Genomic DNA, 12,574 nt, shown 5'->3' with positions numbered 1-12,574 from the left:
TACGGAAAAAGAAATGATTTGTTCATCATACATAAATGAAAGATTTATCGAAAACAATCTCACTCCCTTTCAAGGTAAGGTAAGGTCTATATACACGTCATTCTCCTCAGACCTCACTTATGAAATTACACTGGGTATGTTGTTATTATCCGCTCTGATTCCCATGGAAGAAAATCCCAAGTTTTCAAGAAATCATCTCCAGCATTAACATTATTGCAGTTAATGATCTCCTCAGCACTCTGCAGCCTGTGACTTAACTCAACCATCTGAGCTTTGAGAACAGAGTTCTGTGCTTCCATGTTCAAGTAAAGCTGATTAACCATATTTATGTTAATCACAATTTGATTATTTTCCTCCTTGAGTAGATTCATTTGAGCCAATAACACATCCAAATACTTGTGTTTCTTCATTCTTGATCTTCTTGCTGATTCCCTGTTCGATATCATTCTTTTACGTTTTCTTTCATCTTCAGTACCATACTTCTTCCTTAATAACCCTGGGGAAGTTCCATTTGAAGAAGCCATAACTTTCTATATATCACTCAGTATTCGAAACTCATTTGAAGAAACAGAGCATATAGGGAAAAAGATACTAATAAAAGCTGAAGAACTTAATAAGGAAGTTTAATTTATGTTCATGAAAACACATAGAACCAGTAAAGGAAGACTACAGAGAAGGATTGAACCAAGTGAGTACGTCGATGAAGAGTTGAGTTTACGATAAAACCAGACAGAAGAACTTCACTGATTACTGAAGACATAATGCATCAACAACCACATACAGGCTACAGCTATGCATCCACACAGAGAAAGAGACACAAGGCTAATTAAAACTTTAGTTTATGCATCAAATTTTAGAGGAATAGAAAGGAAAGCAGAGTTTCACAGTCTATAAGATGAAAAAGAGAAGGGAGAGGTTTTGTGTATAATTCTGGACATTTATTTATAGACACTCAATTTTGAATAAATAATATTTAAAGTGAAGCATCTAAAAGCAAATTACGTAAAGCTTTTTAAAAGATAGGGTTGGATATGAAAATTACAAAAAATGAGATAATGCACTTACATACACAGCACTTATTCTTATGATAGACAGCTCCTTGCACTAAACTTGTGATAATATCAGACCTTTTTAGAAAGGTGAAAAGTGCAAAGCTACCACGTCTCTTCGTTCATTTTCTCAAAAACTTACAATAATAGAATTCGGATACAACTACATATTTTCAAGAGCCCGTTGGGAGAAATGGAAAGAATTCAGACCACTTTGCAATAATACAATTCGTTTTCTTCTCTCTGTAAAACTGGACTAAGAAGCAATAGATAGAAATGTTAAACATACTATTTCAAGCAGAATATTCAATCTTTTGCAGTTATCATCTCAACAATGCAAAGACATTGTATTAGTTAATGTGAGGTATCCCAAGATCTGTGAGATTCAGCAAATGGAAGATGTCGATGATTACTCGTTTGATTAGAAGAAACCAATGACCCCTGATTGCTCATCAGTCTGAATCAGAATCAGGATTGATTGACGATCTCACTGATCTATTTCTATCATCATATGAATCATCATCCTCTTCTTCTTTCTTGTTCTCTTTGATTATTCCTGCACCAGAGATGGTTTAGTGATTGCCATAAGCTATGTATAAGAAATTCAGTGCTGGCACATGGGCAGGCAGGATATCGGTATAAAAAATAGGTTGGATAACAATGGATAACAAAATCCAACCCGCCAATATTTAATACGGATCAATTGACAGATAATACATTGGCCTATCAGCGATCATGCATCCAATTAAAAAGCATTACCTTTCTTTAACAGAAAACCCTCCAGAGCCTTTGTGCTGAAGTCATCTTTTCCTCCCAAATCTTGAAAACCAACCAGCCTATCTGAAGCTATTCCATTCCTGAAGAGCAAAATTCTGTTAAGTGTAGATTTGGGAAAGAACTAGTATAACTAACCAAACCCCCTACGGATGCATTGATTCTAATATTCACATGCATGTGTACGAATTTTGGAAGAATAGGTCTGGAATCATAAATAAGACTGCTCCCTTCCCTTTACCACAGTTTTGTTCAGGCAGTTATCATTAGGTCCTCATGTAACTATATGGAGTATATGTTTGTGAAGATCATGGTAGCTCCCCCCTCTAACTCACAGTAAAATTGGAAGAAAAAAAGAAAACAAGCAGAAACCAAGTTCAGAAAATCCACGCTAGCTCCCTTACAACAATGACGGACTGATATTTCACTTTCCCTGTGTGTGGGCCTGTTTTAACAGATCATTTGATCTATATTGTTGAGACAAATAAATTAGGACAATTTAGGTTCAATCTTATTGCTTGAAGAAACAAGCTAATTTAATCTTCTTGATTTGGCCTTGAAAACAACCAGAGAACCACCCAAACATGGACATATTATAGGAGAATTAATAACGCAGTGCAAAGCAGATGCACTAACCTGAAAAAGATGATGCATGGTAGAGTTTTAATTCCCAGCTTTGTAACAAAAAAGGGAGCATTCTGCCATTAGGTTATACAATAAAAATGAGTTATTAGCACGAAAATGAGATCCAATCTGCACAGTCCTCCAAAAGTTATAGAGCCAGTCTATGTGACTTTTTTGTTTTTTTAGTTTTTCTATGTTAACTTCCACGCATAGGTGGGCGCAGATACTTCACAAAATTTCAGGACTATTTCTACTGTATAATCTGATAAAGAATTGTCCAAGAACTCAAGCAAAACAGACCTCAGCATCTAACTTTAAGAACTTTGTATCAACATGTATTGGTGCAAGAGACTTCAAATGCTTATCCATGATCCTGAAAAAGCAACAAAGACCATTATGCTTGTGTATGCATGCAAGTGGATATGTACAATTCTATTTTTTTTTCCATTTCTAAGTATTTATAGCTAGATTAATATATGTTGAGGCGTCAATGCATCAAAATACAAAGACAAGCAAGAGAATTATCACAACTCGTCCAATAAAAAATTGGATGGCTAGTTAATCTTGGTAAAGCAGTCACAAGTGGTACCTTCAAGATGCAAATTTAGCAACGATATTAATGAATAGTGTCAAGCTTGTTGCATCAGATTACAAGTTGGAAGACTGAAGTGCGCGCTACCGACTCCAAAGCAACTCAAACTACAAATTTGCAGTATGTGAAATACCAGAATTTTTCAAACTGGGAAATTATACAAATCTCTCTCTTTCTCTCTCTCTCCCTCTCCCTCTCTTTCTCAAACACAGATAACATCAGAGAATAATAGGAACTACGATTGAGAAAGAACTTTCCTCTTATTAACTGCAATTGAGAAAGAACTGGAATTTATGTCTTTTACTTTTGTCTGGGAGAAGGACAGTGAACTTTGAAACATGAAGTAAGTCCTTACTTGCATCGGTAGAACTCTCGATGATAGAAGTGACAAATCACTTTCTCACTACCAGTAACTTCGCCCAAGAAATCTCCTTCAGTAATCTCTCTATATTCTCCATGCCCTTGCCTTTTTAAAGATTGTCGCTTCTCTGCTTCTTTCTGCAGAAGAGAGTTCAAAGAAACCAATTGTCTAACAATCAGGTACTTTGCCTCCAGATATAACTAACTACGTTGGCCTGCAGGCAAGACAAAATAACAGACCTTGAGAGCGGCAATCCTATCTGCATGCAACTTTTCCAGCTCAGGATCCTGTTAAAAGCACAATGAGCAAGTGAACAGGCATACAAATTATGTGCCTAGAAGGAGAAACATTGAAGGGTATGCAAACTTACATCCATTAGTTCATCAAGATCTATGTCTTGATTAACAGAAGATGATGCTTGCACCTTCTCTTGAGCCAGCACTTCCTAAAGGGAGAAATTGAATACAAATGATTTGTAGTTAAAAACTGTTAACTAAAACTGCTGGACCTTTTGAGGTATATTACAATGATCTATCAATCAATCTCAAATAATAAGTTATCCCAAAGGAATAGAAAGTAGCGTCAAAGGTTTAACTCCCCTGAAATGTTGAAAAACACCCCGTAACTGATAGGTCTTTTTCTTAAACTACTGGAGTATAACCAAACTTTCATCCAACATAGCTGGTCATGTCTGAATGACTCGCCAAACCATCTTAGCTTATCAAGAATAGTGATCTTAAACGGTTGCTATTTGGAGTATAGATATAAAAAAAAAACAGATAAACATAGTAATCATTCTCGATATTTCTCATCTAAGTATGAGTTTATCCTGAGACAGTAGGCATCATTAATCCAACCAGAAAATAAATGGCAGCTCCATGTCCAATGGCAAGTAAAGAAGATAAGCTTGATACACAGAAATGTATACTCCACATTATCATGCCATGAATGTAAAGAGATTCCAATCTCTAATAATTGTAGGAATAACCTAAGAAGGATGTAAAGATTACTGATTTTGACAATTTAGTAAGTGAACCTTCCATATTTTCCTTTTTTGAAATAGTGAAACCTCTTTTCATATTCTGTTGAAAAGAAATTATCTTAGTCTCATAGAAAAATGGTGCATGTGGATTTGGCTACACAATAATAAAATTACTAAAAGCTCCATCACAAACATCTGCATTATTTTTTGCATTTATAACATATTTTTGACTTCAGAGAGAATTGATTTCAATGCTTAGATAGCTATGATTATAATCAGAAAAAGAAAAAGAAAAATGTAGGGAAAACACATAGTATAGAATTTTAAGAATTCATTGTATCTTTTAACTACATACAACTTCACCTGTCTTATATGAATACCAAAAAATCCAAACTTTACAACAATAAAAACTATGCCTCAATTACAAACTAGTAGAGGTGGCTATATGAATCATTTATATCCATTCTGCTCTAATGGACACTTACAATTCTAAACTTTACTCTATTCCTACAAGTTAAAATCCAAACTGTACTCTGCAAAATGTTCCTTCGTCTACATGTGAAAAAGATTACTGTAACACCTTAAGCAAGACTCCATCGACTTCATGTTCCCAACAACAAAAAACCCCCATAATGATTTATTGTACAAACACTCTGTATTGAACTCTGAAAGACTTTATGAACCTGATCCAAGCCCTCCAAAACTATATGATGGACCAGCAAAAGATATTCTTTTACCACCATTTACATAAGTTGAAACAAAATACGAACTGAACAACAGAAACAGCAGACATGGAGAAATTCAATGAATCAACTCTGCATCGATCCCAAATAAGTTGGGATCAACTATATGAATTCTATGTATCTATTGTACTGTATTCAGGTCCATATAGTATCCAAATTCATTATAATTATAGTATTTATGTGTTGTCATCCACCTACCAGTATATTAGGCATTTGACCATATTTCATTGTGAAATTTGAAAAAAAGTACGGTTTTATTTTCAAAGAGAAAAAATAATGATATTTGAAAATTGCAAGTGTTTAGCATGATTTGTTGTTTTTCAAATTCTTGAAAATTCTGTTGTTCAACTTCAAGTTGAATTCCGCAATTTTATGGCCTCAGAGTTCAACTCCATGAAAAAGTGAAAAAAAAATCATGGCATGGAGCAATAACAGAAAGAAAATAAGAGAGATTCAAATGAGAAAAGAAGTAATACCTTCTGGTAATCACGAGCAGCAGCTGCCATTACATTTCCAAATGCCAAATTAGAGAGAGTCGATTTAACTGAATCTGGATCCATCCCTTCTCCTTTTCCACTTTCAGTAGAATTTAATGTAACCTAAATTCAATCAAAACAGACAAAAAAAAATGTGAATACAAAACAGAAAAATAGCAATTGAAATCAGTGGATCGACGTTTTCTGTAGTGAAAAACCTGTGAAAGGCGCGGATTTCAGATTGAACGAATCTGGGATTGTTGGAGGAAGATTAACAGAGAAATACAGGAGAAGAGGATGGGGAAAAGTGTAAAGATTTGAACTATTGATGAGGTAAAGATTGAACTTTTTTTTAATGGGGTTGAAAAAGATTTGATTAGGAATTTTTAAAACTAAATTAAATACTCTCTATGTGTCAATACAATATTTTAAAATTCAAATAACTCTATTCTTAATCCTAAATTTTTTATATATTATTCAAATATTTTGAATTGTTAACTCTTGTGACTCATAGTAAATATTTTTTACGTAACCTATAAATATATAAATTTCATTTTATAAACTTTGAAGATTATATGAGCAAATTTTTTATCAAACTTAAATTGTTTCATTCTAAAAAATAAATCAAATGCGTCACATAAATTAAGACAAAGACAATAATTATTACAATTTTTTAACCAATGCTATGGAAACATAAATTAAAAAGTAACTTTATTTTACATGTATGTTGAATTCCCACCTTTTTTAATAAAAAAAATATTAATTATATAATTCAAAAAAGGAATATATATATATAAAAATTAATCGAGTGTTGTTGTTATTTATTTTTTAGTTAAATTTATACTATTTCTTTCTTCTTCTTTTTTTTTTAATGTAAATGTGTTTGACAAAATACATAGATGGAGAGCATAATCTTTTTTCAGTTATAATTACTCTTTTAAACTTGTATTGTATGTAGAAATACTTCTATTTAATAGGAAAAACGAATTATATGACGACTTGTTATGAAATGCACTATTATGCTAGAGAAGGGAAGATATCATATTCAAGTCATTAGCATCAAGAATATGCTTCGTTTTATTCTTCATTGAATAAAATTAGAACTTATGTCTTCTTTCTTTTTGAATTTTATTTTGGATTGTTGAGTTTAGAATTTCTTTTAAAAGAGTAATTTGAAGAAAAAGTAGCGGAAAGAGAAAACTAATTAAAAATAACAATTTCATAGAGGCATGGATTTCACTAATATTAGTCGAAGATATTGTATAAAAATAGAAAGAGACTAAATCTAATAAATTTTTAAATACTTAAATCAATAAATATATATTAAAATAATCAAACATGACAAATTTTGAAATACTTAAAACTCTAGACAAGGGACTATTTGCAACATTTTCTCTAAAAAAATTTTGCTTTGATTTAGGGATTAAATAGCTGGAGGACCCAATGCATTCCATTATTCCGACAATTTTGGTATAAAAAAATAAAATAAGACACAAGTACCTCCCTAGATTATGATCAAAATTTCAGACACATCTTAACTAAACTAAGGTCTTATTACTTCGAATTCATTTTTTTGTAATTTTGTATGCCTTTTGATTTACGTGGCACACTCCATGACTCCACGTAGTTGATTTGCGTGAGAAATATTTGGATGCCACGTAAGCCAAAAAAATATACAAAATTATATAAAAAAATGAGTTCGTAGTAATAAAACTTTAGTTTAATTAAAATTTTGATCATAATATAAGGGCTATGTGGCTTATCCCATAAAAAAAGGGGATATTTTTTATAAACTAAATATCATTGTTAATTTGTTATTATAGGTAGATTACACTACTTTTTTGTGTCTCCACCAGAAAATTTTCCCCATAATATATAGAGTTCCCATCTTTTTGTTCACTCACAATTTTGGCCTTGAAAGTGAAGGCTACTAAGTTAACTGTGGAGCTTTATTAAATTAGCAGCCCGAATCTCGAAGCTCCAACGATGCCACAGAGAAAGAAGAAGTATGTTCAAATCTGCAAAGGTAGATGTTTTTATCTATTTTTTTGATTTTCCATTCCGTGTCCGATACCAGTATTAGAGCCCCTTCTTTTATCTATGGTTCAAAATTGGGCGTAAACACAATTTTGAATTTGCAGAGGAAAGTCAGACAAAGAAAAGAAAGCTGATGGATGATGATCATCATCAGGTAAGTTTGCTTTGATTTCACTTGCGCTTAATTTGATCGGGTTTTGTTGTTAGATTGAAAGAGTTTACATCTCAAACCCTTGTCTTATCTAGGCCATGACAATGCACTTCCAAGATGAAATTATTATATCTGTACGGTCTATTCTGCGATTTAAATGTGTTTCAAAATTATGGAAGACAATAATCTGTGAACCTTACTTTAAGATGAAAAATCAAAGACATGCGATGAATTTCAAAAAGATTCTTCTTGGCCAATGGTGCTACCAGCGGCGGACCCACATGCATCCGTGATGTTGCACGTGCACCCGATAACTTTTAATTTTTTTGTATATATATATATATATATATATAGATAGTCTATAAAAAGATAATATATTTAAATGTGCACCTAAATAAGCAAAAATGATCTTGGTGTGGTTGGTCAGAGGCTGAACATTAGAGCTCAATGTCTTGAGTTTGAATCTCTGAGAGTGTTGTCATTTTTTTTGCCTTTAAAAATCAGCCTTCTCTCAACGGTTAATCCCTTGTGCGGTAACTTCATATTTTGGGTTCGCCTCTGGGTGTTACAATGATACAAATAAATCTCATACTAGTTGTACTCCTTTTTAATCGGCTCAACTAGTTGAGGACGTAGAAGAACTTGTTTGTCCTGGAAACCAGAACCATCAAGGTACAAAAAAGTGCTCATAAAAAAAGTGTTCAAAGTGTGTTGTTCTTGCAATGGGTTGGTTCTTCTCTTAATTGATGGATATCTTTTGCTTTGAACCCTTCCACGAGAGAATCAATAGAACTTCCATATTCAAAAACTAAAAAAGGGTTGCCTACTTTCGGATTGGGATATGACACAACTAATGATGACTACAAGATCCTTAAGTTTCACCGTGCTTACATGGAAATTCTAACACTAAAAAGTGGTTGTTGGAGAAATATATTATATAATAGAATTGACTCACTTCCTATGTATAGAATTACTCATGATCCTTTTGCATTTATATATGGAGCATTTCATTGGGTCGGTTTCCACAATAAACCTTGTGTAGTTTCGCTTAGTATTTCAAATGAGGTGTGCGGAAAGATACGCAATGAGAAAAATGTTTGATGATCAGATTTGCAAATATGGAGTTGCAGTATTAAGAGAAATGCTTTGCTTTTATTATGCTCATATTTTTTCCGAGGAGACTACTTGTAAGTTATGGGTAATGAAGGAGTATTATATCGAGGAATCTTGGATTCAATTGTATACTATACAAGAGACATGTATGACTTTAAAAAGACCGCTACATATGTTTGACAATGGTGAACTGCTACTCAGCTACGAACACCATCCACTTAGGACATCCAAAGTACCATTTGGATTAGGCTGCATCGTGCCATTCAACAAGCAATTACTTATTTAGAAAGTGTGATCTCTCCAAAATTACTTATTTAGTGTGTGATTGATTACATATAATCAAGACATCCTTTTACTTTTTTTTGTTTTTGATTATTATGTGACAGAAGATTTTTATTTTGATGATTTTATCTATTGTTTACTAATTTTTATTTTTCAAAATGTCAGTTTTCTTATTTCATGTTATGAGAGAATCGACATGGTGATGCACAACCATAGACTTCATTAATCAATAGAAATGATCTTTGCCCAAAGTTAAATAAAAACCTCACTAATTTAGGATCTAATTACTTAGATATACACTACGTTGCAATATTACGTATCTTACTAAATTTTGGTGTTTCCAGATACGTTCAAATACATGTATTTCAGATACATGAGGTCAATTTTAGGTGTAATTTGTTTTACATATATTGTATCAAAGTGGATTCGTATGTATCTGAGATATATAGAAAATCTCGCTCGCCACTCTCTCATGTAATTGGTATCTCATATGTGAATTGCTCTAGATACATACGAATACATGTATCTAGTGTGATTCACATAGAAAGTCTCGCTCGCCTCCCTCCCCAATCTCGCTTGCCTCTATCCCTATTTTTGTGTATCTGGTAGCAAAAATACATATATCTAAGTGTAAGATACGTATGAAACTCTTAATTAGTGGTAAGATATATAATATTTTGAAAGTATAGGTAATAATAATATATATGGTAGTGAAATGTGTCTAATTATGTAGTTTTTCCTATAATATATAATGGTGAAAACAACTAATCTAATTAAAAATTGACTTCTAAATGAAAGGTTACAACTAAGAAAACCAGAAACCTGCATTTAGAATTGTATTTTTTTGTTGTTGCTTATCTAAGTGTTATTAAAATTTGTTATTAAATTGTAATGTTAATCGAATAGGAATGCACACTTGGGTGAGGGGGAGTGAGAAGTTAGGCTAACTGACGAGCGCCAAAACACAATATAAATTGAGTGATTCCCTAGTCAAAGACAGTATAGTATTATAGCTCGTTTCCATATAAGTTGGTACGAATAGTGAATCGAACAAAATCTTGTTACGTATTATCCAAATATTGACATGTTAGGTAGAGCCAACTCTCTTTGTGGCTTTAACTTCTCATTTAGTAATCTTTTTTTCTTGTAAGTTTTGTTCAATTCCTTTTTCATCACTTTCCTTCTTCTCATTTGTCTCCAATTCTGTTGCCTCTACTTTCTTAGACTTGGCTTCTTCCTTTTCCTTAATCTTAACGTGTAGAAAACTAATTAAGCCATTAAGTGAAACATCAACCTCATCTTCCTTCAACAGCTGCTCAGCCACTTCGGCTGGCGTCACCATCGCAGTTTCTATGAGCTCTTCAATTTGTTTGAACAATTTGTGCTCTCTAGTGTCCAGGTAATTAGCAGCAAGAAGTCTGAAGCCACTGGGAGTACAATATGACAAATGAATGTGCATGTCCATCCTCCCGGGCCTTAACAATGCAGGGTCAAGCTTTTCTACGTGATTTGTTGTGAAAATTATGATCCTTTCGTCACCACAGCTCGACCATAATCCATCGATGAAATTCAATAAACCAGATAATGTCACCTACAATGGTAAAAAAACAGAAAACAGACATTCTTCATTCTATTTCTTGCAGTACACTTGTTTTATTATGTCTACAACTACCTAATCAATATTTCTCGTATGAACATTCAACTAATAGTTATTATCTCAGAAAGTCATTTTTCTTCTTGATTCCTATTTTCTTCAATGAAAAAAGTGATTTTATGAGATAATAGCTAGTAGTTGAGTGACTATCTGAAAAATCAAATCTGTCATCAAGTTTCCTCAAAGCTTAATATGCTGGAAGCGAAATGCTTTTAAAGTAAGACAAGGAAAAACAAGCTAAAATCAAAGGGACTTACCTTGGTTTCTTGTTGATTAGAACCATCTGGAGGAGAATCATTAGTTCGATTAGCCAAATTATTTTGCAAATCAATGGTACAGTCAATGTCTTCGACCACCAAGATGGACTTGTTAGCCGTGGCCACAAGCAGCCGTCTTAAATCAGAGTTTCTCACCACCTCAGTCAACTCCAAATCATATATATCAAAGTTCAAATAATTAGCCATGGCGGCGACCAAACTGGATTTTCCTGTCCCTGGAGGGCCATACATCAAGTACCCTCTTTTCCACGCTTTGCCTACTTTCCTATAATAATCTTTTCTCTTCACAAATCTGTCTAAATCCTTTACAATTTTGTCTTTCAGCTCTGAGTCCATTGCCAGAGTCTCAAAGGTTGCCGGGTGATCAAGATTAATCGCCTCCCATATATCATGTAAATTATAAATGCTTTGGTAATCCACAGTGTGAATCTTGATTGCCCTGTTCTCAAGTTTTTTCAGTTTTGCTTCTTCTATGATGTAAGGCAAGTATGAATTAAGGACAAGGTCCTTGTTTTTCTTGTGAAATGTGAGCTCAAAGGATCTGACCTCAGATCTTAAAGTGGAATTCATGCTTCTAGGATTATAAAAGTCTCTAGATTCTACTTTTTTGCTAAGCCAAATCCACTGGAATTTCTGCCCACTGTAAACATCTGTCACCTCCTCGTCCCGTTCCAATGTTATGTTGAATTGTTTCTCCTTCTCAGGCTTGCTGATTTTGACTCGCCTGGTGTTGGTTGACAACTTGTTACCCAAGTACATTTCAGCTGCTTCGTAGATTTCATTGTTGACCAAGCCATCAAATTCGTCAATTACCATTGTTAGCTGATTTGAGAACCTGCTGAAGAGGTTTTTGAGGCCAAAGAAGAGATAATCATACAATTCTGGCGGCAGCAACTCATTTGCAACGGTCCGAACAACCATGGTTGTTGCAGCAACAGAGCCTACTGTAGATAAGACGATCTTGGCAAGTGCCATTTTCGATTCTGCAGAAGAAGACATGTTCCCAAAGAGGAACGTGTCACTCTGTGGCTGAGGATATTCAAGATTTTGTTATTGACGTTGAGGGTGCAGGAGGGGGAAAGCTGGTTTGATGGGATGTAAGCAATGGCTAAAGGGGAAGTGTTAATTTATAGTATAAAAAATAAAAAAATAAAAAAGATGTGAAAAAAACAAAACGTGTGAAGACTTTTGGAACCGTGGAGAGACTGGGTGGACTTTGAAGATTCTACATATCCCCATTCACATTTTAATAAGGAAGTTTTCCAATATGCCAACTCGAGTATCGCCATTTTAACATAAGAAAAATGAGAAACTGCAGCGAAGTTTCTGCTACCGTCCACCATTTCAAGTCAGGATAAGGTACCAGAGTAGAGCAAGAGGCGGATGGATTCATAATTTAATAGCTATTGGTTCAACATACTTAAGTTTTAATATTAGGGTAGGTACATACTATTTGTT

At 33.7% G+C, this 12,574-nt stretch overlaps 4 protein-coding genes across 5 annotated transcripts; 1 reads left to right on the top strand and 3 right to left on the bottom strand.

The window, feature by feature from the left end:
* Positions 1–941, bottom strand: LOC102595204 (bZIP transcription factor 53-like). Its single transcript, XM_006346910.2, has one exon. It carries the CDS (start codon positions 522–524, stop codon positions 126–128), a length of 399 nt encoding a protein of 132 aa, XP_006346972.1. The 5' UTR covers positions 525–941; the 3' UTR covers positions 1–125.
* A 201-nt stretch (positions 942–1,142) lies between these two features.
* Positions 1,143–5,964, bottom strand: LOC102594865 (thioredoxin domain-containing protein PLP3A). Its single transcript, XM_006346909.2, has 9 exons — positions 5,820–5,964; positions 5,602–5,724; positions 3,771–3,845; positions 3,640–3,687; positions 3,395–3,537; positions 2,748–2,820; positions 2,460–2,521; positions 1,809–1,906; positions 1,143–1,605 (listed from the first exon to the last, which is right to left on the bottom strand). Exons 2-9 carry the CDS (start codon positions 5,683–5,685, stop codon positions 1,502–1,504), a joined length of 687 nt encoding a protein of 228 aa, XP_006346971.1. The 5' UTR covers positions 5,686–5,724; positions 5,820–5,964; the 3' UTR covers positions 1,143–1,501.
* Positions 5,965–7,434: 1,470 nt separating this feature from the next.
* LOC107060583 (uncharacterized) lies at positions 7,435–9,421 on the top strand. Of its 2 annotated transcripts, none has more exons than XR_001473427.1 (3): positions 7,435–7,627; positions 7,743–7,792; positions 9,350–9,421. XR_001473427.1 is itself a non-coding variant. In XM_015308618.1 (3 exons), exons 1-3 carry the CDS (start codon positions 7,588–7,590, stop codon positions 9,186–9,188), a joined length of 381 nt encoding a protein of 126 aa, XP_015164104.1. In that variant the 5' UTR covers positions 7,435–7,587; the 3' UTR covers positions 9,189–9,280. The 2 variants fall into 2 exon arrangements, 1 of the variants encoding a protein (XP_015164104.1); XM_015308618.1 differs by lacking the exon at positions 9,350–9,421 and adding an exon at positions 8,898–9,280.
* Positions 9,422–9,954: 533 nt separating this feature from the next.
* Positions 9,955–12,279, bottom strand: LOC102594543 (protein HYPER-SENSITIVITY-RELATED 4). The gene is made up of 2 exons (XM_006346908.2): positions 11,096–12,279; positions 9,955–10,775 (listed from the first exon to the last, which is right to left on the bottom strand). The coding sequence occupies exons 1-2, from the start codon at positions 12,113–12,115 to the stop codon at positions 10,308–10,310; spliced, it is 1,488 nt and encodes a 495-aa protein (XP_006346970.1). The 5' UTR covers positions 12,116–12,279; the 3' UTR covers positions 9,955–10,307.
* Between the last annotated feature and the right edge of the window lie 295 nt (positions 12,280–12,574).

Source organism: Solanum tuberosum, unplaced genomic scaffold (assembly GCF_000226075.1).
Source record: "Solanum tuberosum cultivar DM 1-3 516 R44 unplaced genomic scaffold, SolTub_3.0 scf00085, whole genome shotgun sequence".
In the NCBI taxonomy this organism is placed as follows: domain Eukaryota; kingdom Viridiplantae; phylum Streptophyta; class Magnoliopsida; order Solanales; family Solanaceae; genus Solanum; species Solanum tuberosum.
The sequence above is the reverse complement of the archived record's forward strand: the minus strand, read 5'-3'. Positions and strand labels throughout refer to the sequence as shown.